Source organism: Dermacentor albipictus, unplaced genomic scaffold (genome assembly GCF_038994185.2).
Source record: "Dermacentor albipictus isolate Rhodes 1998 colony unplaced genomic scaffold, USDA_Dalb.pri_finalv2 scaffold_13, whole genome shotgun sequence".
NCBI lineage: Eukaryota > Metazoa > Arthropoda > Arachnida > Ixodida > Ixodidae > Dermacentor > Dermacentor albipictus.
This window is the reverse complement of record NW_027225567.1, coordinates 9,232,480-9,259,622: the sequence shown is the minus strand read 5'-3', so window position 1 is coordinate 9,259,622 and position 27,143 is coordinate 9,232,480. Positions and strand designations below refer to the sequence as shown.

General features: G+C 47.8%; 1 protein-coding gene across 2 annotated transcripts in view; it reads left to right on the top strand.

Annotated features, from left to right (window-relative positions):
• LOC135915900 (peroxiredoxin-6-like) overlaps positions 1-27,143 on the top strand; it is a 223,396-nt gene that overhangs the window by 108,925 nt on the left and 87,328 nt on the right. For both annotated transcript variants that reach the window (XM_065449093.1, XM_070528664.1), the window contains exon 3: positions 22,521-22,677. In XM_065449093.1, the coding sequence (XP_065305165.1) occupies positions 22,585-22,677 (93 nt within the window). In that variant the 5' untranslated portion in view covers positions 22,521-22,584. The remainder of the gene's footprint in view (positions 1-22,520; positions 22,678-27,143) is intronic.

Sequence of the window (27,143 nt, the reverse complement as noted above, 5' to 3'; positions counted from 1 at the left end):
AGGTATCCGGTCTGGTGGGTCACTCTCCCCTTTGGGAGCATCTCGTATGTACACACAGTTTGCCTGAAATTTTGAACGGCCGATCGTGCGTTGATATCCGCCTTTCTGACCGGCATTCTCGTTTTCCACGCACTATGCAAACGCAGCAACATGAGCATGTCGCATGACATTTCATCTGGATCTACACATGGCAAGAATCAGATACCAAAGGGTGATACTGGCAACTCTTTCTTAAGCATCCGCTGAATAATATCCCACAGGGAAACAGCTTCGTGAAAGTCCAAAAAGGTGTGTTCTATCGTTTCGGTCTTCTGACATATTATTGAGCACAATCCCCATGGAACAAAGATATCTTTACTTTGAAGCCACGGTTCTACAGCATGCGTGACTGTGTGCAGTTGAAAAAAATAAAGATTTTGATGACGCTCTTACTGGCATTTTTTGAACCCGTTTTAAAACGTCTGGTTCTTGTCCTAGTTGATAGATAGAGTGGTACAATGGTATTAGTAAAAAACATCACCTAAATGTTTGTAAAATCGTATGCGCGAAACTGTACTCAGGTATTCTAAGGAAAATCGCGGCTTCAGTACATGATATGCGGATACTATTTCGCGCCAAAGCAGCTCAGTGTTTCACGCGTATCTGCGTTTTCCGACACAATATATTCCCGGATATGATTACAAAGAATCACATATATAACAGCGCGCAAGAAAACATCGCTTTGGTCTCGCAGAAAGAAAACTTTGAAATAATTTGCCTTAGGAATAAGTGACACAGACCAGGTCCTCCGTTTCACACTGAAAGGAACAAGTTTGACCGACTGGTGCGTTCCCAGGTAGAATTCCTTATATAGGTGGCAAACACTCTGCGTAATTTCTGGACAAAAGTTCTGCTCATACTGAACACTTGAAGTACACAAGACACTTTTGCAACAAAAAATACGCTCAGACTGTGGCGCGTGAAAGCATGGAAAAGTTATGCCCTCCCCATTTTTCAGACTGATTCTTCAGCCTTTCTGTCTCTCCTGCCCAGTATTCTGCAGTATTTCGATAATACTGAAGAGGCACCCTAAAACGGCTGGCAGGAATACTTGTCCATCGCATGTTTTCATACGCCTCCGGCGCTTCCTCCGTATTTCCACGCCAAATGCCTAGAGATTTATTCCAGCAAATGGCACTTCCAGTAGCGCTGCAGAATGTTGTAGCTTCCTTAACAGCTTCTCTAATACTGTCCTTGTCTTTGCAGAATATGACTATTTCATCTGCATATGCCATTATCTTCACTTCAGTAGTCTAAAAAAAATAACCATGCACCTTTATATTTATGGGAAGTTTTAACATAAGTGTTCCAAATAAAGTGCAAAAAGAAGAGACGAGCACGCACGCTCTTGTTTTATACCTGACAGTACTGGAATGTTTTCACTTAAGCTGTTGATTATAAGGTTTACGGTATTCTCTTCATACGCTATCTTGATGCCCTTAGTGATAACGCTAGATACATTACAATGCTCTAATACTAACTGTAGTATGGCATGATTAACTCTGTCAAATGCTTTCTGAAGATCCAGTTGTATCATAGATACGTTATCGCGAGTCATGTCATAGCATTCTAGGATAGTTCTAGCGGTATGTATATTTGCGCAAATTGTCCTTCCTTTGATGCCAAAATGTCTGGTGAGGTAATACGAGGTGTGTGATAACGCTCCGCACTCTCTTGGCTAGCACATTCGTAGATATTTATAGTCTACATTCGTAACACTTATTGGTCGATAGGCCTCAACATTAAACGGTTTCCTGGGATCATCCGATATTGGAATGGGTACTACATGGCATTTTCTAAACGATAAAGGCTCCATTTTTTTTATCAAAGCACTCATTTACCGCGCGATGTAACGCTTGTACCAGTTCTTCCTTGAAGCATTTGTAAATGGCAGCCTCTAGTCCATCAGACCCTGGTGCTTTGCCGGCGCTTAGCTCATCAGTGGCCTGTTTTACTTCATGCACTCTAATTGTCCGTTCAAGCGTTTTCTCACTTCATTGCCTAACCTTGGCATGAGCTACAGAAATTCATTTCGAAAAGCTTCTGTATCTTTTATCTTTGGGTATAGCAGTCTTTGATAACACTCAACAAACGCTTTCTCTATCGGTTTGTTGTCACGCGTCACTTTGTTGTTATATCTAATTTCTTTTATATCTTTTTTTACTACTTGCCTTTTATCATCACTGAGTGCCCGCTTAGTAGGCGTTTCCCCGAACCATAGTTTTTCGGCCCGTGCCTGACGATCGCCTCTACGATATTTGTTTTTATCAATCGCTTCAAGCTTACTTTTCACGTCACGTATTTCCTTGCTGAAGTGTCCAGCGTTAGCGCTTTCAACAGCAGCCATGTAACCTAACGTGCTCTCGAGTTCTTTCTCTTGCTGTTTTTCACTGCTACGCTGCACGCAAACTCATTCAACCACCCTATATTTACGAGGGCTGTTTTTTTTTCAACCTCCGATCGCTCCGTGCAGACGATACGCGGGCAGCAGAAGGCGGACATGCGCTGTAGGCGACTGCGCAGCTCTCGCACTACACACTCCGCCATTGTTGACATTCAGGCGTCAGTCGGCATTGTGCTACAGCCACGTAAACATGGCTGCCATTATTGTTGCTCCCGCCAAGTGTGAATTGCGAAGTGTTATTCGTTTTCTACAGGCTGAAGGCCATGGTGCTGCAGAAATCCATCGGAGAATGAGTCGAGTGTATGGGGAAAACTTCATGAGTGATGGTGTTGTGCGTGAATGGTGTCGAAATTTTAAAGATGGACGTAATGATGTGCATGATGAAGGGGGCCAAGCACGCAAATCTGTCGTTTCAGATGACCTGGTTCAACGAGTTGACAGAATGGTTAAAGAAAACCGCAGATTCACCATTACTGCTTTATCTACGGAATTTCCAGAAGTTTCAAGGTCTGTTTTGTACTCTATTGTTACTGAACGGTTACGCTACAAAAAACTTTGTGCACGTTGGGTCCCAAAAATGTTGACGGACGGCCACAAAGCTCGACGAATGGCGTCAGCTTTGGAGTTCCTTGAGCGTTATCAGGATGAAGGAGACTACCTTTTGAAATCAATCGTTACTGGGGATGAAACCTGGATTCAATACGACACACCGGAAACAAAACGACAATCACAACAATGGATGCATTCAAATTCACCAAACAAACCAAAGAAATTCAAAAAACCTTCAACAACAGAAAGACCATGGCTACTGTGTTTTGGGATCAACAAGGTGTGTTGCTTGTGGAGTTTATTGAGCCCGGAACCACAATCACTGCAGCTGTTTATTGTGAAACATTACGACGTTTGCGTAGAGCCATTCAGAACAAACGAAGAGGAAAGCTGACCGCTGGAGTTGTTCTGATCCATGACAATGCCCGCCCACACACTGCTGGAGCAACTCAACGGCTTCTCGAACATTTTGGATGGGACATTTTTTATCATCCGCCATACAGTCCAGACTTAGCACCCTGTGACTTTCATCTTTTTCCTGGACTGAAGACGTGGCTTGGTGGGAAGCGCTTTCAAACCAATGGTGACCTTCAAACCAATGGTGACCTTCAGACCAACGTCAAGGGCTACTTGAATTCATTGGCGGCAACTTTTTTTGAAGAGGGTATTGCAAAGCTTGTCCACATATATGACAAATGCCTCAATCTCTTCGGTGACTATGTCGAAAAGTAAGCGTAACTGTACTAATCTTTTGGTAATAAAATTATTGTTTTAGATGAACTTGTCTTTTATTTATAGCCTATCGGAGGTTGAAAAAAAAACGGCCCTCGTACTTCATTTTAAAATTGTCGCCGAGGTGCTCTGAAATTAGAAGTTTACCGAACATATTTCGTCTGTCTGTTCCTTTACTATTTTAAGAAAAATTTCATCATCCAACAATTTATCGTTTAATTTCCACGGATTCCAACTGAACTTGGACACTTTTGTCTTGGTTCCTAGTGTCGCTATCACCAAGCAGTGATCACTAAATGAAACATTCTTTACTTTGTATGTAGTAATATGTGGTATGACAACTGCAAGGATATATTGCAATCAAGTCTACCGTGACTTACACCTTGGTAGAGCGTATACTGTACATGCTCGTCAACGTCAAAAATACAACTAACGTCGTCTAGTTCAACCTCGTTTACAAGCGCGTTCAACAGTGTCGCACATTTATCGCGGTACGCCAACCTGTTAGCTCTGTCTTGCGGTCTGCACACACAATTAAAGTCTACAAATAGCATTATGTGTCTTTCGTATGTCATGCAGGTTCTCAGGTTTTCTAACTATTCTTCGTGTTCGTTAATGTTATTCGGCGCATACACACATATTGCATGCCAAAGGAGGCCACAAAAGCTGTATAAGTCGATGACTAGTAGCCTACCGTTATCACTGGACTCGACAGGTGGCGCTGCAATATCGGTGCATTTCCGAACAAGTATCATGCAAGCCACTGAAGTGCCTCTGGCATAAGACACACATACATTATACAAATCCTTGAAAGGTCCGACCATTCTGTATGTTTGCTCTACGCTGTCTACTTTGGTTTCCTGCACTCCCATTACGTGGATGTGATTTATAACAAGAGACGGCTTAACTGGCACTGCCTCCAAACCCCTCACATTCGACGTCCCTACACGAAGTGGAACTGTCAGATTGACAGCCATTTTTGGATTAGCCAAACAGACGGAATGATACTCACATCTGGACAGGCAATAAGAGCAAGATACAGTGCACGTCCCAATCTAATTGTCCGCTAGGGCAGGTCTTCTACTGGGCGCAGGCTGGCTGAACACACATCGCTCCCCGCTAACGCGGGGACGATGTCGAAGTCGTTCACCTGTAAGGCGGTACTTTCAGCTTCGGTTTGATGCCAAGTCGCCTCGTTATAGATGTCTTCGGTTACGGCTCACCAATACTTGATGGCTCGGGTGAATCTTGAGATCGGTCCGTTGCCTCGCGAGGCCTCTTTCGACACCCTCATTTCGACACCCTCAATGCCTTCGGTCCCGTCTTTCGTAGTGGACTCCTACGTGCCCACTAAAAGCGCGTCCTTTGTCCCAGTGACATTTTCTTCGTTAGACGGTTTCCCAAACAGCACGCTCCTTGCATCACCAGAATGGCTGCTGCTGGGACCAGTGGATTTTTCCGGAATTGGAGACGCCTCAGATGGCGTGCAATCTGCCGCCTGTTCTTCAGTCGTTGCTCGGGACGTTGAATCGGCGTCAGCATGGTCCATTATGTGTTCAGTCATCTCGTTGCCTTTGACTGAGTTTATTACCACTGCATGGCTGCTGCTGGGACCAGTGGATTTTTCCGGAATTGGAGACGCCTCAGATGGCGTGCAATCTGCCGCCTGTTCTTCAGTCGTTGCTCGGGACGTTGAATCGGCGTCAGCATGGTCCATTATGTGTTCAGTCATCTCGTTGCCTTTGATTGAGTTTATTACCACTGCATGGGCACCCGCCGTGGTTGCTCAGTGGCTATGGTGTTAGGTCGCGGGATCGAATCCCGGCCACGGCGGCCGCAGTTAGATGGGGGCGAGAACACCCGTGTGCATAGATTTAGGTGGAAGGTTCAGAACCCCAGGTGGTCGAAATTTCTGGAGTCCTCCACTACGGCGTGCCTCATAATCAGAATGTAGTTCTGGCACGTAAAACCCCATAATTTAAGTTTTTTTAACCACTGCATGGGATCGCACACACTCTTGTTCTTCGTGGCCGAATCGGTGGAAGAGTTCACAACATGGTATGTGGCACTGGCGCTTTATATCTCCGGCTCAATTGCACCGGAAGCATAATGGGGTTCTTCCTGGCGCATGCATGAGCGCCAAGTTTTCCGTTACACGCACCTGATGAGTTAAGTCCTCAACTGTAATGCCAGGTTTTGGCAGGAGTTTCAATAAACGGGTGGTGGACCCTTTATCATCGTATCCCTGCATTCACCACTTTTCCTGGTCATATCCATTACCTTTCCGTAAGGGGCTAAGGCTGCTCGAACTTCGTCGCCGTGAACGAAATGCCACAGCCCATGAAGCTTCAGTCTGATGTCTTGGTTGCACGGATCATAAACGACGCAGGGTTGGTCTTTCACGTTGAAAGCTTCTGCCACTAGCATCTTTTTCTTCGAAGCTTCATCACGGAAGGTCACCGCCCACACATGGTTCATTTGGACGGCGCCGTAGCAGTAGCGCCGTAGCAGTAGCGCCGTAGTAGTAGCCTGCAGCTGCACAAGTCGCGCGAGTGCATCTCCAAAGTGCTCGACCCGATACGGCCTGCCTTTAACGTCAGCGGGCAAAAATACAGCGTACATTGCCGAAGTACCTGAAGGCAAATCCGGCAAAACAACTTTAAATTCCGGGTACGGCTTATCCGTACACCAGGTGCCACAGCCTAGGGCCGCTGTGACCACCCCTATGGATGAAGGCATCCTGCGTCCATTTACTGCGGTGGCTGGAAGTTGAATCCCACCACTACACAAGCGGTGTATTCGTGCATCGCTGATAATAAGAATTGGGTCTATAGTAAAGGCGAATGAAAAGCAAAAAAAATGGAAACGCGAAATAAAGAAGAAACATTGCGTTACCAGGGAACCGAACCCGGGACGCAAGAATGGGAACCACTACACCAGTGGCGCATCCCTGCGTCTCTCATAATAAGGATAGGGTTGATAGTAAAGGAGAATTAAGAGCAAAAGAAATGGCATCGCGAATAAAAGAGGAAACATTGTGCCGCCCGAGAATCGAACCTGGGACACAAGAACAAGAATCTTGCATGATACCACTACACCTGCAGCGTCCGTCAAGCTACCCGGTTTCCTAACGCTGGCTTCACTGAACGGGGATGGGGGGTCGCTACTCTGCTCAGCGTTCACAAGTTCACGTGCATTCAGTGAGACCTTGGTCACGCAGACAATGGGGTCGAGTACGTCATCGCCAAACTTCTTGTCGACACCCCTATGCGGCGCATAAGAAGAAACAGCATCTTCAGTAACAAGTTCACGCGCATTCAGCGAGACCTTGGTCACGCGGACAATGGGGCCGAGTACGTCATAGCCAAACTCCTTGTCGACTCCCCTATGCGGCGCATCAGAAGAAATAGCATCTTCATACTCAATGTTTACTGCAAACCCAGCGTTCACAGAGCCAGGGCTGGTGGTATTGTAAAGAAGGCCGTGCATTTTGCCAGCTGTCAACCCCTAATCGTTATGGGGGATTTCAATGCCCAGCATCAAACATGGGCCTATCGCACCAACACGAAGAAGGGTAGAGACATTACACACAGCAACGAAGGAAGCTCTTACACTGATAAGCGATAAGGACTTGCCGACAAGGAGAAGGAACTCGATGTGCCGAGATACGATTCCGGATCCTACCTTTGTCAAGAACCTCGAAAACATCAAGTGGACCAACAAAGCCATGGACCTCTGTAGCGTTCATTGCATCCTTGAAGCGGTCATCAAGGCTGCCCGTAATTAGACGTGGACCTTTAAGTTCACTGACTGGGACTTGTTCCGAGCCAACCGCTCCGAGCGTGTCCTCACCCAGGATACGGACTTAGGCTCTAAGTATAAGTGATAAAGTGACTCTAAGAGATAAAAGAGGATGTGGCTAGAGCCACCAAGGAAGTGACAACTGATCTGGATGTGGGCATGATGGACAGTAGACTCGTGCACCTGTTGGAAGCGAAGCAGGCATTGCTCGCGTGATGGAATACTCAGCGCCACAACAGAAGACTACACAGGAAAATTTCCGAAATCAGCAAGACGACAGAGGCTCATTACAAGGTGTTATGCAAGCAGCAATGGGACGAGCTGTGCGACTCGGTGGAGAGCCAGCTCAAAACCAGTAAAAGGTGGAGACTCCTCATGCACCTACTACACGATGGCAACACCAAGTCCACTCAGAAGAGAGCTCTGGCGAAAGCTGTCCATTTGGCAGCGGACTTGACTCCAGATGAGGCGTTCACGGAACAGCACAAAGACAAGTACCTGGCGGCCACGGACGATCCGGTGCCCCCCCCCCCCACATTTCTCGAGTACGATGGGCGCGACGCGCGATCGATGGATGGGGATTTTACTGTGGCGGAGGTCAACAGGGTTCTCACAGTCCTCAACGGCATATCTGCCCCTGGGCCCGATGGGGTCACCCACAATATGCTCAAGCATCTTGACGACGACTAATACACTTTCTTACACACAAGATGAACAAAATCTGAAGCAGTGGCCTCTTTCCCAAGAGCTGGAAAGCAGCCTACACAGTATTCATACCCAAGCCAGGTAAGGCACCGAGCATCGACAATCTAAGGCCCATCTCCCTGACGTCGTGTGCCGGGAAGATGGCCGAGCATGCCATGCTTAAACGCCTCGCTGACCACCCCGAGTCTAACGAATGCTATACTCACAACATGATTGGGTTTCGGTCGGGGCTCTCGACTGAGGACGCCATGAGGCTGATCAAGCACCCTATCATTGACTCCTCTTCCGCAGACACCAAGGAAATTCTCAGCTTGGATTTGGAAAAGGCTGTTGACAACATATCGCAGGCCTTTATTCTCAAGAGCCTCACAGAGATTCACGTCGGCAAGCGGGCGTACAATTTCGTGCGCTCTTTCCTTTCCTCGAGGTCCACTAGACTGAAGATCGACGAGGTTTTGACTCACGAAATTCAGCTTTGGCCAAAGGGAACACCTCAGGGGGCTGTGATCTCCCCGACGCTGTTCAACATTTCCATGATCAACCGGTCGAGGGAGGGCCTTAAACAAGATGCCGAACATTAAGCCCACGAGCTACGCGGACTTCACCATACGGTGCCCCAGCGGATGTGAGGGTCAGGTCGAGGGTGCTTTACAAGAGGCCATCGATGTGACGCAACGGTAGCTTATCTGCACTAAGCTAAGGGGCTCGCCCACTAAATCCGAGCACTTACTCTACAAGTAGAGGCCCAGAGGTGGTCCTCACCGGTCCTGGAAGCCAGCAGCGGAGAGCCAGTATAATTTATTTACCGGTAACGGCTCCCCAGTTCCGCGGGTGGACACTATCAGGGTCCTAGGAATGTTTGTCGACTCTAACGTGGCCAATAGAGTCGTCCCCGAACGCATTTGTTTCAAGACCGAAAGCACCCTCGGCCTGATCCGAAGAATCATCAATAGGTGCCGCGGAATCAGGATGGGCAATCTGATCCGGAGTATCCACGCATTCGTGCTATGCCACCTCGCTTATTCGGCGGCTATGCACAAGTGGCTCGTGTCGGAGCGCAACAAGATCAATGCCCTAACCAGAAGAGTCTTCAAACTTCCCTCGGCCTTCCCGTTTGAACGCACACTGAAGACCTCCTCAAGTTGGGAATCCACAACACGTTCGAAGAAATTGTTGAAGCCCAAGAGTTTTCTCAGTTTGTCAGATTCTCTGGTAACCCAGCGGGCCGAGCCAAACTTGGTATGCTCGGGCGTAACCCCACGGTCATCGGTCCCGACGCTGTGAAGCTGCCCAACGGCGTGAAATCCAAGATTTCCATACAGCGGATGTCACGCAATATGCATCCGACCTACAACGAAGGACGAAGACGAGCCAGGGGTAAAGCTCTGCTCGCAAGTGCCCGCTTGACAAGGATCGAACATGCTTCGTAGACGCTGCTTCGTACGCTCAAGAATAAGCCTTGACCTCAGTGGTCATCGACTGTGATTCCGAAGTCGTCACCTGCGCTACCATCTGCACTTCTAGTTCCGGCGTTACAAGCAGGTTCGAATTGCTCTTGCATCGACGGACAGTGTGCATGACACGATTTGTTCAGATTCCAAGGCCGCTATCAGAGCCTTTCAGATGAGAATGGTGACTCCCCAGGCACTACGTATAATCCAAAACGCTAAAGACCTCAAACATCACTCATTGACCTGGTTCCCTGCCCACCTTGGAACCATTGGAGCCCAACCTTGGAACCCCAACGAGGAGGCGCACTCGGTTGCACGAGGTTTGACTGACCATGGGTCGGGTAACGCGTCCTTTCTTCTGGGCGACCCGAGCCTGTCTGCTCGCGCAACGCGACCGGCAAGCATAATTATCTCTCAAGAAGACTCCTGCCTTTGCCGCACTCCTCGTTCTGCAGGGCCCAGGCAGTCACTCTCACACTTCTACAAACTAGCACTTACCCGAGCCCCGCGACACTGCACACAATACATACCGAACGGTTCCCAAGCCTGAAGTGCCCCTTGTGTGGTGGTTATGCGGACGTCGAGTATGTCCTGTGCGGCTGCGCCTCTGCCAGTCCCCCTTTCACCCAAGAGGAAATAATTAAGCTTATTAAGGCCCAGGATCAGACCTCTCAAATCCTGGCAGTCGAGAGGTGCCGTGAGAGGGCCGTCAGGTCTCACGGGATGGTCCCCGAGTGGGCCTAGCCAGTTGACGTTGAGTTTACTCGCGTTTACTGTGGATCGAATAGACTTGTTTCACTCACTAACTTTATTTCTAGTTTGGCTACAAGTTTCAAAGGAGTTTGTGATCACAAACTACACTTGTTTTAAATGTGTTAAAAGTATCCAACATTGACACTACATCTTCATCACAGTTAATCGTCGTGTACACGTCACGTGCTTTCGCAACCATTTCCACAAAATAGTTGTTATGGAAGGATCAATTAGAAAGGAAGAAGATCACGAAACACTGGCTGCTGCGTGTTGTTGCAGGTCAGGCATCTTAACCGCACTTATTCAGCTTGTATATATATTGTAAGTACAATCTGTCTTTACTCCCAAAATTTCCGTAACATATTGGTGGAGGTGTGGGGTACCACGGCTGTAAACGAGGCTCCGAAGTAGACGTCGCATCACCGTCTCCACCATGAATGAGGGTGAGCACGCGGGATCAACGTCGTTGCCACCTCCAACGTCACCGGGGCCAGCTACGTCACTGTCCACTTCGGCTATGGTTGTGCAACCCAAAGACCCTGCACCTATTTGCGGGACCGATGGCACCGATGTTGAAGAGTGGGTGGCTATGTACGAATGCATGAGTGGAATCAGCAGGTGGGACCCTACGTTTATGCTAGCTAACCTTCTGTTCTACCTAAGAGGCACGGCAAAGGTCTGGTACGAAAACCACGAAGAGGAGCCAACCAGCCGGGACCTATGTAAACATGAGTTGACAAAGTTGTTTGGCAAACCAGCCGGCCGTAAAAGTGCCGCCACTTCGACGTGTGAGCCCGCACAGCAGCATACGTCGCCATCAGAGGATGTGGCGCCAATCGTTCGACGTGAACTGGATGTGATGGCCCATCCTATTTTCGCTCCAGCCCGACGCTTGTCTCCGCGTTATCGCAACCTCACTGAGTCGATAACTGTGGACGACGAGCCAATATATTTCACCTCTCGCCGCATTGGTCATGTCACCCGATACTGTCGTAACTGGTGGCCTTCAACACCTCGCAAGCCGACCAACCTGAGCCGTTTTGATGGAAATGCCCGCAGTGTTTCGCCCACCGCCGTGTATAACAGCGCCGACAACTCTTCTACGAACGCGTGGTACAGTCACTTACCATCGCCGCGCGGACACCAGTCTCGTTCACTGCAAACACGTCGCCCATTTTCCCGTTCGCCTAAGCCTCGTCGCCTTTCGTCCCCTGTGACTTTTGGCCGCACCTTTTCTGAAAACTAAGAAATGCGGTGCTGCATTGGTGCAGCACCACCTAAAAAGGTGGTGCTGCATTGCCCACTACTGCAGCAAATCCTCTGTCTGTGCCCGCAATAAGTGTAATTGACGTTAAAATAGACGGCGTACCTATCCGTACCTATCCGTACATACCGTAAAGGCTACTCAACAATAGATCATATTCACACTATCAATCAGGTGATAGAGAAATGTGTGGAATATAACCAACCCTTATATATAGCTTGCATTGATTACGAGAAAGCATTTGATTCTGTCGAAACCTCAGCAGTCATGGAGGCATTACGGAATCAGGGTGTAGACGAGCCATATGTAAAAATACTGAAAAATATCTATAGCGGCTCCACAGCCACCGTAGTCCTCTAAAGCAAGCAACAAAATCACAATAAAGAAAGGCGTCAGGCAGGGAGATACAATCTCTCCAATGCTATTCACAGCGTGTTTACAGGAGGTATTAGAGACCTGGATTGGGAAGAAATGGGGATAAAAGTTAATGGAGAATACCTTAGTAACTTGCGATTCGCTGATGATATTGCCTTGCTTAGTAACTCAGGGGACCAACTGCAATGCATGCTCACTGACCTGGAGAGGCAAAGCAGAAGAGTGGGTCTAAAAATTAATCTGCAAAAAACTAAAGTAATGTTTAACAGTCTCGGAAGAGAACAGCAGTTTACAATAGGCAGCGAGGCACTGGAAGTCGTAAGGGAATACATCTACTTAGGGCAGGTAGTGACTGCGGATCCGGATCATGAGACAGAAATAATCAGAAGAATAAGAATGGGCTGGGGTGCCTTTGGCAGGCATTCTCAGATCATGAACAGCAGGTTGCCATTATCCCTCAAGAGAAAAGTGTATAATAGCTGTGTCTTACCAGTACTCACCTACGGGGCAGAAACCTGGAGGCTTACGAAAAGGGTTTTACTCAAATTGAGGACGACGCAACGAGCTATGGAAAGAAGAATGATAGGTGTAACGTTAAGGGATAAGAAAAGAGTAGATTGGGTCAGGGAACAAACGCGAGTTAATGACATCTTAGTTGAAATCAAGAAAAAGAAATGGGCATGGGCAGGACATGTAATGAGGAGGGAAGATAACCGATGGTCATTAAGGGTTACGGACTGGATTCCAAGGGAAGGGAAGCGTAGCAGGGGACGGCAGAAAGTTAGGTGGGCAGATGAGATTAAGAAATTTGCAGGGACGGCATGGCCACGATTAGTACATGACCGGGGTTGTTGGAGAAATATGGGAGAGGCCTTTGCCCTGCAGTGGGCTTAACCAGGCTGATGATGATGATGATGATGACCTATCCAAGCGCTCGTCGACACTATAGCTCACTTCTCTGTTATTAGTGCTAGCCTATGTAGACGTTTAACGAAGGTCCTCATCCAACAGCTGCCCGAGTGCTTCGTGTGGCCGACGGCAGCATGCTGGTTGTTCTTGGAATGCGTACTGCGCATTTAAGTACAGTCGGCCACCATACTTCTGTTCTCTTTGCTGTGAACAACTGCCCTCACGACGCTATCCTTGGATTGGACTTTTCATCCACTCATTCTGCTCTCACTCACGGCGCGACCAGTGTTCTTCATTTAGAACTGCCTCAACTCGCCGATGCTCCGAGCACTTCCCCACCACACTTGTGCTCGCTTCACGATGTGCGTCTTTCACCTGTGGCAGTCACTTACTGCATATCATATTGGCCGCAAATAAAGAGGGGACAGCGGAAGAGAACGCGAAAAGGACACGGCCGGTAACCTTCAACTGGTTATTCACGGCAGCCCGTGGGCATATGTAGACAAATAGAACATGCGTAGAACGCAGCAAACAAAAGCCCTCATTAGCCTAGCGGGATAACCAATAACAAAAAAACTAACCCCGCTTGAAACAACCTAATGAAAGTATCACTAACAGTCTTGGCCTTTCTTTTTCATGTGATATGCCTCCATCACTCCGCGTGCAGTCTAGTCCTGGCTTCTCCCTAGAATCTTCATCTCCTTAAAAGTGGGGCGCAGGGGCAGGCATTGCAGTGCGCAGGCAAGTGCCCCAATTGATCTTTCATTAACTTTTGTTTATCCTCCCGGCTCGATCATTCAAGCACCGTCATGTCTGCCCTATGTAGGACTTGCCACACGCCAGGGGGGATTTCATACACAACTCGTACATTGCATTTTGCATACGGCTTGGTATGGTTCTTGCCAAATCCTTGCCTTCCTTTAGGGTCACGGGAGGTGCGAGACCAGAGCAGCGCCAGCTTAAAAGGGGCTGAAACGGCAAGGGGGACTCCAAATCTGTTGCCACATGCTTTAGTTTGTGATTGATACTGTGAATATAAGGTACCACTTCAGGTCTTACAGCCATAGTAGTCGTCCTCACCCTTGCTTTGCTCCTAGATCCTTTTACCTTCTGCAGGAGGGTTTCCACCACTGGCGTTACCGTCTAGTCAGGGAACCCTGCCGTCTTAAGACGCTAAATCTGATTGTCAAACGCAAGATTCATCCTGTGCACACACGACTTGCGGAGAGCCGTTTCTAAGCAGATCATCCCTACTCCTCATTTTAAAATCTTTGACTGGGATGAGTCTCTTCCGCTGTCCCCGTCTTTATTTGCGGTCGATATGATATGTAGTAAACACCAACTAGGCCAAAGTGAAGTTATTTTGCAGTCACTTACGTCACTTGAACCGCACAGCCACAGGTTCCTGATGGCGAATATGTGCTTCGCCCAATCGTCGACGTGCTTTTGAACCAGGACGTTGCTCTTCCGTATACTCTTGTCACGGTTGCTAATAACGACGTCGTTCTATCGCTCCTGAATTCCAGCCCATGCCTTCAAGTGCTTCCGGCCGGCATGTTTTTGGCCAGCGTTTCTAGTACTTCCAAATTTAACACTTAGAGTCTGAATGCCTAGAGAGGTTTATTAGCACCAAATGCCGCTCACAGCTCTGGTTCCTTAACGGATAAATTCGTGGAGATAATTGCAGCTGACCCCGCCTCCGCACAGGCCACGGACATACGTCTATTGCTCGAGTCGTACAGTGACATCTTTGATTTCGGTGGCAGGCCTTTAGGCCAAACATCTGTTGTTCACCACCGTACAAACACTGGAGACATGAAATCCTATTCGTTGGCGTCCCTATCGTCTATCGCATCCTGAACGTAGAGTCATCCAATCAGAAGTGGACGAAATGCTCTGCAAAGGGGTCACGAACAACCAGCCAGCGCTTGAGCTTCGCCTAGCTGTCATCCTTGCGAAAAAAAAAAAGATGGTACCTGGTGTTTTTGCGTTGATTATCGCCACTTAAACATGATCACGCGAAAAGACGTCTACCCACTACCACGCATCAATGACGCTTTGGACTTCTTGCATGGAGCTGAATACTTCTCGTCCATTGATCTTCGCTTTGCTACTGGCAGATTTCAGTTGATGAAATGGACCGCGCGAAGACGGCCTTCATCACGCCTGACGGTTTATATCAGTTCGAAGTCACGCCCTTTGGCCAAACGCTCCGTTAGATTACCGTGACCCAACACGGTAATCTGACGGTGCCTGAATTAACATTTCGTGGAGTTCAGTTGGAGGCCGGCTTTTCCGAAGACCGCCAGTCGGGTTGGGTGGCTGCAAAACGTGGGAGAAATGCTCCTGCGACATTTCAACGTATGACGGACTCTCTTCTGCGAGGCAACACATGGACCACCTCTCTTTGTTATCTTGAAGACATTGTTATTTCTCCCACGTTTGGCAGCCACCCAACCCGACTGGCGGTCTTCGGAAAAGCCGGCCTCCAACTGAACTCCAAGAAATGTTAATTCAGGCGCCGTCAGATTACCGTGTTGGGACACCTCGTTGACGCATCCGATGTACAACCATATTCGGACAAAGTTCGCGCCGTCGCAGATTCCCAGTGCCACGTTCTTCTTCTGGCATGCGCTGATTCGTCAGCCTGTTTTCTTACTTTAGCCGTTTCGTCAAAAACTTCGCCGACGCTGCTCGGCCTTTGACCGATCATCTAAAGAAAAACACGCTATTCTCTTGAGGCCCGAAGCAGGCTCACGCGTTCGCTGCTCTCATCGGGTTTCTGACCAACGCTCCTATACTTGCCCACTTTGATCCATCTGCACCGACCGACCTCCACACTAACGCAAGCGGCCACGGCATCGGCGCTGTTCTCGCCCAACAGAAGAATGGTACCGAGTGCGTGGTAGCTTACGCCAGCCGGCTGCTGTCACCTCCCGAGAGAAATTACTCCATCACCGAGCGGGAGTGCTTGGCTTTCGTTTGGACTGTCGCCAGGTTCTGGTCATATTTGTACGGGTACACGTTTTCGGTCGTTACAGACAACCAAGCCCTCTGTTGGCTGCCCTCTCTCGGGGCCCGACAGGACGGCTTGGTCGCTGGGAATTGCGGCTCCAGGAATTCTCAGTTATTGTCGACTACAAGCTTGGTTGTCTGCAGAAGGACGCTGACTGCCTCTCTCGTCAGCCGCAGCATCCTTCCATCCTGTTGCGCATGATCCGGTGACTTGTGTAATGGCGTTTACTGACATGAGCGACATGCGCGATGAACAACAACGCGACGAGTCCTTACAGTTCCTCATTGCTAGCGTGCAATCTAGCAGCACCGACGGCACGCGCCGCATGTTCGGGCTGCACGACGACATCCTCTACCGCCGCAATATCAACCCTGACGGCCCTGAGTTGCTTCTCGTCCTTTCTCGACATCTGCGATACGTCGTTTTCGAACAACTTCATGGTGCACCGATTGCGGGACACTATGGAGTTTTGCATACAAACGACAGCGTACGACACCGGTTCTGGTTGGGTCGCTACCACTCTGTGCGCCCTTATGTCCCAACTTGCGAATAGTGTCAGCACCTCCCCTGCCACCTGTCGGACGACTCTATCTAATTGAAGTTGCCTGTGCACCTTTCTTTCACGTAGGCCTTGACCTGCTTGGCCCTTTTCCGACGACGACTACAGGGAATAAGTGGATCACCGTCGCTACTGATTACCCAAGACGCTACGCGACAAGAAGGGCTTTGCTGACTAGTTGCGCAACTGACGTCGCCAATTTTTTCCTCCACGACGTCATGCTCCACCACGGCGCACCTCAAAAGTTACAGACCGCGGCCGCTCGTTCGTGTCTCGAGTTGCCGACGACCTCCTCCGCTCTTGTGCTACTGAGCACAAGCTGCCCACCGCCTACCACCCGCAAACGAAAGGTCTTGTGGAACGCCTCAACCGAACACTCCCAGAGATGCTGTCGATGTACGTCTCCAACAATCACCGCAACTGGGACGCTACGTTGGCCTACGTGACATTCCCGTTTAACTCGTCCCTACATGACACCACAGGATATTCACCCTTTTATCCTTTGTATGGTCGCGACCCCACATTGCCGTTTGATACCATCCTCCCTTCTGTGCCGTGTGTTGCAAATGTGTACGCTATTGAAGTCATGGATCGCGCTCACATGGAGCGTCAATTCGCCCGATCTTGTTTATAAGTCCCGCAGCATATACAAAAAGCGCATTATGGCCGGTGCCATCGCGATGTTAAGTTCGCCCCAGGTGCTTGGGTGCACCTTTGATCAGTATGTCGTCGGGTCGGTCTCTCCCAGAAGCTTCTCTGTCGCTACAAAGGGCCTTACGAAATCTTACGTCAAGTTAACGACGCCAGTCACGAGATCTTGCCGTTAATGTTTGATCCTTGCTGAAGTCCGACGCCTGTTGACATCGTGCACGTTTCACGGCCAAAGCCATACTTCGCTTGCAATTCTTTACCTAGCATGCGCCGAGACGCCGCTTCAGCACACGGGGGTCCTTTTATGGAAGCACAAAAGAAGAGAAAGAAAGAATATTGCGCAACACTGGCTGCTGCGTGTTGTTGCGGGTCAGCCATCTTAACTACATTGATTCTGCTTTTATATATATAGTAAATACAGTATGTCTATACTCCTAACGTCCCGGTAACATACTCATACACAGATCGGCCTTGAACATCACAGTGTCGACATGCTAACAGACTACGCCTGAATGCGTGCAACGCAGTAAGAAGATAATGACAACCTGTTCAAAATCGCGTTCAAGTGCTAAAAAACGAATGCCATGTGGATTGAGGAGGAGGTCTATCTTTAAAGTTCACTGTAATACATCCCTAGAGAATACGACATTCTTACAATCAATGAAAACATGTTCGATCGTTTTAGCTCTGTTGCACAGGAAGCATATGCTTCCCCATGGCACATAAATCCCTCTTTCTTCTAACCACGTTCTTAACAGGCATGTTTCCCGTGTGAAGCTTGAAGAAAAATGCTTTAACGTTCTCCGGTATCCACATATTTTTAACCCTTTTAAGTACGTCTTTCGCAGGCCCTTCTTGAAACATTAACCGATACAATGGTACAGGGAACACACTCTCAATAAAATAATTCATAAGACGCTTTCTTTTTCCATTGCAGAGGTACTCAAACGAAAATCTTGCCCTAAGGAACCGATAGGACATCACAACTTCGCGGAAGAACCGTGAGAATGCGTAACGAGTCCCAATGGCTGAAGAAACAAAAAAAACCAGTCATATAAACTGCTAACATGATCTGAAAAAAAAACACAGAAAAGGGTCTCTTTCGTCTCTTATAAATATGAAACGTGATACAACTTGCTGAACAGACAAGTCACACAACGACACACCACCTTTCTTTACTCGATGAAACAAACTTGTCCTCGCTGTTCCCTCCCGTGTAGAGCACCAGATAACCATGGCAAAGATTCGGTGTAATTTTTTTAATCTGCTCACGTGGGCACTAAAGTGCCAGCAGAAGATACATAATTTTCTCAGCGAGAAAAACGTTCCCCTATTTGCTGCAGATAGAGAATATGTTAGCTCAATGTTAAAAATTGCTGAAAGGTTTTGCAAGAAAAACGGCAATCAAATTCATCAGCACAAGGGTATTGATCTCTGGCATGGCCACTGGACTGCCACGCCCGGTATTTTTGAAGGTATCCAGTGGCTCACGACACATAGCACCTACCTGGGGATGCCCTTGGATAGGTATCGTGCGAACGAGTCACTCTGGCTCGAAAAAAAAAAACGGATGAAATGAGTGCGATGGTAGATGCAAGGGGTGGGTCGTGAATTATCGATTTTTGCATGTGCCACAACACCAGCGGTGCATCCGTGCATCTCTCATAATAGGGATAGTGAAGATGATAAAGAATAATGAAGAGCGAAAAAAGGGCATCTCGAAAATAAAAATGGGGGAGGGCACATTGCACTGCCCGAGAATCAAACCCGAGACGCAAGAATTAGAATCTTGCATGATACCACTACACCATCGGCACATCCGTTTTTTTTAATAGCCGGTCATCGACATTACACAGAACATACAGTTTGCACACAATCGAGTATCACAAAGGCAAGCCATTCGAAGAAAAAAAATGCCGGAAATGAAAGAAAAGACGAACAGCACAACAAATCCGTCTGTCCATATTAGACTAGTGTTGTCAAACTAAAATTCCTCCATGGCTGCCATAGGTTCGAGCCTCGAAACCCATTACTGTATACACTTTTGCACTCTCTGTAATTCAATAAATCCTGACATACGTTCTGTGAAAGCTATAGGATTGGGCCGGGCGTCGGGATCACAACGGTACCCTGCCATACAAGCCCACCATAAACAGTGGAGGCCCTTCACTATAAAGTCATATGGAACCCCCTCGTCGTCCTTAATTGCCAGATACCTGATCCCATGGAGGTCCACCGACTACTTTCTTCAGTGTTCGCTTTAAGACATTCCAGAAGAAAAACCGTACCAGCAGCGCAAGAAAACGTGACCTGTAGTTTCGGTCTGCTTGCAGATCAAGCAATGCGATCCCCGCGGCACGAGACTAACCCGTTCTTCCATGAGCGTCTTCACACTGGGCGTTCCAGTGTGAAGCTTAAAAAAAGGTTTTTACCCCTGGTGGCACCTGCATGCGTTTTACCCGTTTAAGAACGTCATGTCCTGGCCCTCCACTGTATATGGCTCTGTATAATGGCACTGGGAAAACTATATCACACACATCATTCTGTAGTCTTTTCGTTTTCACTTCACAAAGGTAATCATTTGAAGAATGCACAGAAAGGAAACGCACACTGTCGATCACCTCTTTAATATAGCCACGAAGTGCTCCGGTCATGCTTGCCGTGCTAACAACATGAGCTGGCAATGCTCCGGTTAACTTGAGCTGACATACGGTGCGCAGAAATGGACGCGCACATCGCGGAACAAAAATCAGTTTACCTGTTGACGAACAACAACATGCGCCAAGCCGGCAGCCCCGTCCTTCACTCTTCTGAACAAATTTGTTCGCCTACACGTTTCGCATGTTGAACCCCAGATGAAGACCGCACTCTTTGCAGCCTTTGCACATTTGCTCTAGAACAATATAACACTTGCATAACGTAATATAACCTCGTGGTAAAAAACATACCAAATTGTCGCTTTGCAAAAACAGACAGGTTAGTACCTCTCCATCTGTCTACTTTTTTTTCGTTTCATTGGTTTGGTTCCTCCAGTATTCATCGCTGCTAATGTACTGGTCGATGGAACAGCCAGATACCTTGTAGGAGTTTTCACTTAGTTGACCTTCGCGAAGTTGTTCAGTGCAGAAGACCACTTCCCGTGCCACAGCTCTAAGGATCTGCCACAATTTATTCGGCTACCCGTGACAATCACAGAAATATTTTACTACAGTTATTGTTTCGGTTTCGCGTAATTTGTTTGTGCAGCACACTGCAATGTTATCGGCATATGCGAGCAGCTTCACTTCTGCCGCCGCCAATGTAAATCCACGTATTCTATAATTTTCACTAATTGCAACACACATTGCTTGTATCTAGATAGCTAATAACCGCGGACTGAGGGGGCAGCCTTCGTGCTCTGGACGCATGATGTTTATGCCTCCCGCCCCGAGATTTATTAACAATTAACCTTGTAATGCAGTTCTGGTACGCCAAGGCCACACCTTCAGTGATGATAGAACCGACGTTAACATGATCCAAGATGGCAAACAAAATAACGTGAGCGACAAAATGGAACGCTTTCTCGAGATCAAGCTGCGGAACTGCAACGCCGCCCAAGGTGACGTAGCAGCACTCGAACACACACCGCATCTTATGACTGCTCACACGCGTCATTGAATACCTATGCCACCAATGCGACCAGTTCTGTCTTAAATGCCTTATACAACCCAGCGCTGAGGCCACCGTCAGGGGGCGGCCTTGGCGCACTGAAGGTATGAGGTTAATGGGGGCCTCGAGAGAGTTATTAACGAATAATATTGTTGTGCAATTCTAGTAAGCCAAAGCCACGCCATCAGCGATGATGGAACCGACATTAAGATGACTCAAGATGGCAAACAAAATAACTTCAACACAATCGAACGCTTTCTCGACATCCAGCTGAAGAACTGCGAGGCCGCCAAAGGTGACGTGTGAGAGCGCTCGAGCGCACACGGAAACTATGGAACACCTCTTCCTGAACTGGAGGGACAGTGCTTTTGGGACGCCCTAGAAAGAACAATAAGGAAGGAATTGCCGATGGATGCATATGACATAAGGTTTTTTGCCAGTACCATGTGAAATACTGTGCCTTTGATGCTGTCATGCTAACTGCTCGGTATTTGGAGGAAGCGCTTGGCTGTCATTAATGCAAGGAGCTGACATTCTCCCAAGTCGTCTGTGTTTCCAAGAATATAGCGCAAGAGCGTTTTGAATTTTGTAGGCATCATTAACCTGCACTGGAGTGTCACAACCAATTGCAGCCACTTGTATACGCCTGAAAGAATTTGAAAGCTTCGTCATCGGCCAACGATTGGCTTGCAATTTTAAATATATCGTAAAGTTGTACGTATTACTGTATTATGTGTAAAAGCAAGCAAGAAAGAAATAATTGCTTGTGGCCTAATGGTTAGAGTATCGGGAATTTGTGCTGGAAGGCATAGGTTTGATCCGAGCATTCAGGGTCGTATTTTGTGTGCGTGTGCTTGTGCGTGTGTGTGTGTGTGTGTGTGTGTGTGTGTGTGTGAAAGAGAGAGAGAGCTATTCAGCAAGACAGCAGCAGTAGCTACCGCCAGTGAAGTCTGGGATGGTTCGCCGGGAACATTTTTTCTTTAAGAACAGCTGTTGGCTATCAATCCCAGCAGTGGCCCACACAACGCGAGCGCAGGCAGCATCGTGTATTCGTTGATGATTTTGACAGTCTGAAGCAAGCAGCCAAGGAATACCTTGTTTCCGTCAATCACTTTTAGCACATTTGCCACACCGCTTGGCTACCTGAAATAAATATAATAATTTAGTGTACAATCACCGAGAAACCAGGCAATGCAATTCTGCACCTGCAGGCACTAAACTCCGGTGGACGTATCTTCAAAGCTACCTGAAGAATGTACTAAGTGCCACCAACGAGTATTTAAGTTATAGTAATATAAATGCTGCATTTCAAAGTATTTGTGAAATACTCTGTGAAGAACCAAAATACTTTTACTTTTACTTTTTTTTATAGTGTTCATAATGGAGTATTCCGACTAGAGTGCACTCCTTTCTAATGCCATCGCAACTGCAAAAAGAAAACAGCAACATACTGCAAGACTCGAGATACAGATGGCCATGTAAATCGCAGCAAAGGCACTATAGATGTGCAAGCATAGACTCTATGGTTGCCGAAGCTAGAAGTAGCAAATATCTGTTCGTAACCGGGGAAGCATTCACCGTAAGCTGGGCACTAAGGACGGTTTGGCTGGATGTATTGTCTGCGAGTTCGGTGTCTTTCTTTTTCTTTTTCTTTTTGTTTGCAGCTGGGGCATCCTGTTCTCGCACCCATCGGACTTCACGCCGGTGTGCACTACCGAGCTGGGTGCGATGGCGAAGATCTACCCCGACTTCGAGAAGAACAATATCCGCGTCATCGCCCTATCCTGCAACTCACTCGAGTCGCACAAGCTCTGGGTCAAGGTGTGCCGCGTTAGCGGATCGTTTCCCTCATCTGCTGAATCTATTTATGTTTTTTTAGAATAGAATAGCTTTATTTCCATCTACTTGATGGAGGAGGCTGCAAGTAAAAGCTGCTCCAGTAGGCAGCTTGACGAGGCCCGCAGCCCCCTCTACAGAATATTCGGCAACAGCATACATGCAAGCACATATGCATAATACATACATATATACACATACACATATGTATACATACATATATATACACATACTCCTATATACTCTCATGAACCCGCATACTCGCATTTACACATGCACACCCATATCCATACAGAGCCACTGGTGACTAAACCAAGAATACTTAGGGTAGCTTGTGTGGTTCTCGTGGTGAAACAAATGAGACAAGAATACGCCGCTGAACAATATATACACACACATATATATATTGAAATACTACGGTTGAGACGACGCTTTATTCCAAGAAGGAAAAATGGCCCCGACGCAAAAACGAACACGAGCCGATGATTGATGATGACTTTGTACAGATGAAGATGAAGTCCGCATAAATGCTTACACTAATTTCCCCCGTGGACGGAAGCGGCCAGCCTGGCCGCACATTAGACAGTGGAACGGATATGAAAGGGCTTCAGGCGAGAAACGTGCACGATCTCTGTTCCGCGGCAGCGTCGGTCGGTTGGGGACTCAACAGGTGTAACGCGATAGTTCACCGGCGAGGTCTGCTCGATGACTTTGTAGGGGCCAAGATATCGAGACTCAAGCTTCTCACATAAACCGGGTGTGCGCGCAGGGGTCCATAGGAGCACATCGTCACCAGGGCGGTAGGAAACGGCGCGATGAGAGGCATCGTACCGATGTTTGCGATCGTCTTGGCTGGCTGCAGTGTTCATACGGGCGCGACGACGACATTGGGCAAGACGAGACACAAACTGGTCGCAAATGAATGGTGAAGCATTGACGGGGCCAGAGAAGAAAGAAACGTCGAGTGATGAGGTTGGGTGGCGGCCGTATACTAAGAAAAACGGAGAGTATCCAGTGGTCCGTGGAACAGACGTGTTGTACGCAAATGTTACAAATGGGAGAATCGCATCCCAGTTACGATGATCAGGTTGAATATACATGGATAGCATGTCACACAGCGTGCGATGAAATCGCTCTGTTAGGCCGTTGGTCTGAGGGTGGTAGCGAGACGTTGTCTTGTGCACGGTGTTGGACGCTTGCAGAACTTGATTAAGAGTGCTTGAAAGGAATGTCTTGCCTCGGTCGCTCAAAAGAACGTGAGGCGCCCCGTGACGTAAGTAGACAGCCTGCAAGAAGAAGGCCGCTACTTCTGAGGCAGCTCCTGAGCGTATTGAGGCTGTTTCAGCGTACCGGGTCAAATGGTCAACAGCAGTGACGATCCATCGGTTGCCGTCTGGAGTAGGTGGGAGTGGCCCGAAAAGGTCAATGCCGACGACAGAGAAGGGTTGTGCTGGACAAGGAAGTGGTTGTAGGGTCCCGACCGGAGCAGTAGTAGGTCGCTTACGGTGTTGGCAAAGCGTGCACGAGGCAACATATTTAGCTATGCTCGTGGAAAGGCCTGGCCAATAGAATCGGCTGCGTATGCGCTCGTGTGTTTTGTTGTAACCCAAGTGGTCTGACGTCGGGTCATCGTGCGAGGCCTGCAGAACTGCAGCGCGAAGAGAGCGCGGTAGAACGGGAACCCATCGATGGCCTTCTGGGTGAAAAATGTACCGGTAGAGCACGTCGTCTTCAAACTTGAACAGTTTGAGTTGTTTCCGTAGCCTGGCATTGGGAGGAGATGAAACACCGCTAAGGCGATTGATGATACTATGGCAATAGGAATCGGCGCGCTGGTGAGTGGAAAGCACTGAAAGGCGGTTTGGTGAAGTCAAGGAAGAAATCGGTGTAAGAGACGAAGCGTCCTCCGTGCGGCCAATTTGACAAGGTGATGTGATGTGCCCCGATGATGGTGGTAATGGGCATCGTGAAAGAGCATCGGCATCGGCAGGTTCTGGCATGGCACTGGCGGCCTCTTGGCGTAAGCGGCGTCCCGAACGTAGCTCCAGGAGAGATCTTGAAGTGGATTGAGGTCGAAGGGATCTTAAAGCGCCTCCACCACTTGAAATACTACGGTTGAGACGACGCTTTATTCCAAGAAGGAAAAATGGCGCCGACGCAAAAACGAACACGAGCCGATGATTGATGATGACTTTGTACAGATGAAGATGAAGTCCGCATAAATGCTTACAATATATACATACACATGCATTCATATACCCGTATATGCATACACACTCGTATGCATACCTACACACACACACATATACAGAAGCATATATACACACTTTATATACATACTAGCCGAGAGGATGTACACTCAACCAGTAATTTAAAAATCATGCATATACAAGTCTCTCAGTTGTTGGGCCGTTATTTGGGTGATATCAACGCGTAGATTATTATATTTATTTAGAAGCATTGGCATTGTGTGTGACAGCTTTTCCCTTAAATAATTTGTTCTGGGTGTGACCACCCGCCATATCTCTTTATGACGGGTAACATAAAATTTGTCATTAAGTTCAAGGTTAGAAAGTTCTCGTAGAAAGGAGCAGTTCAGTTTTACTTCCCGCCTAAATGCAGTTGTTAACTTGTACTGGTATAACTTTAACACAGAAATTATGTTGGCTTCCTGAAATAAGTTTATAGTATGGGAGTTGTAGGGGACATTAATGAGTAGCCGAACAAACTTCTTTTGCAAGACAAGTAGTTTATGCAAATTAACAAAGGTAGTTGTACCCCATACCAATAAGCAATAACAGAGGTACGAATAAAAAAGCGAGTTATAAATGAGAAGTTTAACTTTAAACGGCAACAGTGATTTACATTTCCACGTCATGCCAATGACCCTAGATAACTGGAATTTGACTGCGTCAATGTGTTCGTCCCAGAGCATATTACTCGGAAACGTTACGCCGAGAGTTCTCATACTAGTAACCATTTCTATCATTTTTTCCCCGTACATAATGCTAATATTTGAATTCACTGGCTTATTTTTGGGCCTAAAGAGCACAGCTTTGGTTTTGTTTGTATTTATTTCTAATTGGTTCATTATTGACCAGTCCCTCAGCTTAGAGAGCATGAGGTTCGTTTCATACTCTATATCTGTACAGTTTGTTCCTGAAACAAATATACTGGCGTCATCAGCATACAGGGCATATTTCGCGTTTAGGTAAATATTAGTTACATCATTGATATAGGCGTTAAAAAGAAGGGGCCCCTAGACACTTCTCTGCGGAACTTATGTGGCTGCATAACTGATTGATCGATTTATTTCGGAAACTACGGGCCGCTTCAAGTAGCCGTGAGCGGTGAAAGGTTATTGCAGGATTACCTCTGCTGAGTTTCGTTTTCTTATCCTGTGACTCTTGGCCAGAAGCGAGTGGCTGTCGTCTAGAAAGTTTAAAATTATACCGGGTGTTTTTTCTTTTCAAGCTATACTTAATTCTTAAAAGTTGGCTGGGTAGACCAGATAAATGTAATCCTTCAACCTGATTGCCCGAAAAGGTCCAGGTTACTTGCACAAAAAATTCAATGCATAGTTGACTAATTAACAAAACCTCACTAATCATGTTTCAGCAACTTACTTTACGCCTCATATCACAATATACGAATTGAAGCCGGTGAGTTAAGTAGGCTTAGCTACTTGGGTCTTTGCGTCTGACGAAATAGCGGGACTGCCTTTTCATTTGTGAGCTATTACGACTTTGAGGTAGACCCGTAGCGCTCGTCACCCGTTTCGTGACAGAGCGTTGCCAGCTCGTGTTGCGACTCTGAAGTGGTCCCGTAGCGCTCGTCACCCGTTTCGTGACAGAGCGTTGGTAGCGAGGACTCCAAGTCAGGCGTTGGTGAGAATAACGAAAGGGAGTTTATACACTATATACAGGTCATTATACAGGACAAGATCGGATCGGCACAGGGGCCGAGAGCTAACAGCAAACGCGACTGCTCCCGCACGGCGACGTCCGGCGAGACTCCAACGCGTGACACATCTCACTCCACTCGAGAGCGGCACTCGGCTCACGGTGGTTTGGTGGATCCGGTTCTCCAGGCGGCGGCGTCGGGGCTTATAAAGCCCCGAGAAACGATTGTTACTCAAACGGCCCAATACAAAGCCAGCACTCGATGGTCGTCCGAGAGGTCCAACCAGCGACCGCGCTGGCCACCCGCTTCAATATTGCCGTGCGTGGTGACCTCCAGGGAAAAGGAAATACGGCGCCGGGCTGTATAGAACTTTGTCGCACGTTCGGACATGTCGCTTGCCGATGCTTCTCTTCAGGATGCCGCTGCCTGACGGCTCAGCATCTTGACTTGTCAAGGGAGAGTTTAGGGCGCTATGGCTTTCGGCGCAGCCCCGGGTTTGTCCAAAGGGCGTTCGCACGATAAATTCTGCATCTTGTAGATTCGTATTC